Consider the following 2,769-nt stretch of genomic DNA (forward strand, 5'->3'; position numbering starts at 1 on the left):
TTGAAAACTGGAGTTGTAGCGTGGACAGTTCAGGGACAACTGAAATTTTCAGACGTTCGGTTTGCTTGAACTATGGGTGAAAATACGGTTTAAAGTAGGGATGCACCGATACCGATACCAGTATCGGTATCGGTGCCGATACTTCGTTAAAATACTCGTACTCGTACTCGTTGTTGAATTGCCGATACCAAGCACCGATACCACTCATCAGTATTTCACTGCATCAAACTGGCCAGGCTATGCTGACACAAAATGTGATTTATTGTCCTACCTGTCCTACCATTTTCTGCCAGACTAGTAAGTAGCTTATTTGCCATCTTGTGTTGCATTTGCTTGATGTTTGACTGTGTTAGGAAAGTTTGTCATAGTGTCAAAGTATTTTAGTATACAGGTTTCGCTAAATTTAGCTGCTAGCATCTCGTTAGCGATTAGCAATTTCGTTGTGCTGCCTTAACGGCGATTTGGGCTCATTTTAAGATAAATGACGACGACAGGAGTAAGGCACAGTCTAAGATCTGCACTGCTACGGTGTCGAGGGGCGGAAAGGAAAGTACTCTGTTTAACACAAGCAATTTGATTAAACATCTGAAGACGCACCATAGTGCTAAGTACACAGAATTCACTGATGCTAGTGGCGCAAGACCGAAGCAACCAATCTTAACTGACGTCTTGCAAAAGAAAAAAACGCGCACGCACACACAGAGAGAGAGAGAGGTAGAGAGAAAGACTGTGCCACATAGGTTAAGTGATTGTTTGTGTACTTGAGCAGGAGATTCTTCTGATCCTTTTGTAACTGAAATGTGCTCTTGTGCTAATCCAGTAATAGTTCTGTTCACTTTTTGTCAAGCAGACTGTGTTGTTAACTATGCAGCAAATTGAATTGCCTTTATCTGGTTATATTTGCATTTTGTCTAATGTGATGATATTGTCTGTTTGAAGGCTTTTTTTGTGTGTTAAAACCAGAAAGCTCTGTTTATTTTTGGCTTGGGATAGCCTTCTGTTAATTTTGTACTATAGGCTTGACATAATCTGCAGAGGATAAAATAAAATCTGCCTCCAAATGAATTGCACTTTCATGGAGACCAAATCTAAGAAGTATCGGTATCGGTACTCGGTATCGGCAAGTACACAAATAAAAATACTTGTACTCGTATCGGTTTGTAAAAAAGTGGTATCGGTGCATCCCTAGTTTAAAGTAAACCATACAATGAGCGCCGATTCTGGGTAAAGCTAGCTGGTAGGAAAATTTTGTATATGCCTATATTAAATGATATATCAAAAATAACATTTCTGATGTTTGTATTTTTCAAATTTCTCGCAGGCACGTAGTTTTCATTTAGCAGCTGATATGTCATGCTGAAACACCTCTTGTTTCGTTACTACGACACAATTAGGCGCACTTTACGCATCTCCTCACATCTCTTTGCGACGAACACCCACTTTCCCTCATACCCTCCCAGCAGCGGTAATCTAAAGTGCGCAACCTTTGTAAATACGGTTTTAGGTTTTTACCCGCTATTTTACGCCTGAAACGGGCGCAATCCTGTTAGTAAATGAAGCCCCAAGGATCAGCATTAGGGCTGTTGATTCACTTACTGTACTGGCAATGAAACATGTCTGCAAACTTTTCTTGGTACTATAGTTTACCACAGAACATTTGTCTTGAATTTCATATTTGACTGTATTTGTTTTGTATTACAATATGTACTAAGCAATGCAACTCTAAACTATGTAAAAATGGAGGATACAGCAACACATAACATTTGCATTTTGCAATGCTTCAAATTGTTTGTGATTGTAAAAAAAACTGTAAAGGAAAAATTTCTTCAGCAACTACTACATCGCACATAGACATTTCAATGCAAATGCTGTTCTGTACCACTTTTGTATAGTTGGTAACTAGACTGCAAACAAACAAAACAAAGCATAAAACTGAACACAATTTCTGCAAACAATGAGAATAATCTGTCTAATTTCAAGTGTATTCATTTGTCTGTCGAATACTGCATCTTTCCATCAACAGTGATCTAAATGTTGTCCAGTTTTGTAGTGAACTGTTCTGAACAGAGTATCTAAATGTCGGCAAAATTGCTGAACATTGACTGAGACAGGTACCCATGAATATCAGAAGAAGTGGTCATTGAATACATTTTGTATCAAAGCAATGAAAAGTATCCAAAGTTTAGTTCACTTGTGAATCTGTTTAGTGTTTTGAAAAAGTGTACATGGTATTGAGACAAGTGTGAAAATGATTGTAGAAATCTTGGTCCAATTGAGAAAATGAATTTATGAATTTATGAATCTATTTATGAATGCCCTTCTCTCTCAGTTTAATGGGCTGTAATGTGATGTTTTCTCTCTCAGTGTCTGAAGTCCAGGCTGTTTTTCCTGAACCAGTGACTAGACAGGAGTTCTCACAGTGTAAGTTGGACATAAAGACATGCAAGCTATCACACACATACACACAACATGCACACACACATGCACACACAGGGATACACTCACGGGCATAGAATTATGATCAAATTAGCAAACCCACATACAAATTAAAACCTACATTCATGTAAACATACATTCATGTAAATACAGTGGGGAAAATAAGTATTTGAACCCCTGCCGCTTTCGCAAGTTTGGCCACTTGCAAAGAAATGTGTGATCTATAATTGTAATGGTAGGTGTATTTTAACAGTGAGAAACAGAATATAAAAAAAAATCCAGAAAACTGCATTTTATAACATTTATGACTTAATTTGCATTTGATGCAGAAAA

At 37.7% G+C, this 2,769-nt stretch overlaps 1 protein-coding gene across 1 annotated transcript in view; it reads left to right on the plus strand.

The window, feature by feature from the left end:
- Positions 1–2,371, plus strand: part of LOC116217978 (adhesion G-protein coupled receptor G2-like) — a 21,323-nt gene extending 18,952 nt beyond the window's left edge. The window contains exon 12 of the mRNA XM_042702783.1: positions 2,365–2,371. Coding sequence (XP_042558717.1) covers positions 2,365–2,371 — 7 coding nt within the window. The remainder of the gene's footprint in view (positions 1–2,364) is intronic.
- The last annotated feature ends 398 nt before the right edge of the window (positions 2,372–2,769 follow it).

Source organism: Clupea harengus, chromosome 20 (assembly GCF_900700415.2).
Source record: "Clupea harengus chromosome 20, Ch_v2.0.2, whole genome shotgun sequence".
In the NCBI taxonomy this organism is placed as follows: Eukaryota; Metazoa; Chordata; class Actinopteri; order Clupeiformes; family Clupeidae; genus Clupea; species Clupea harengus.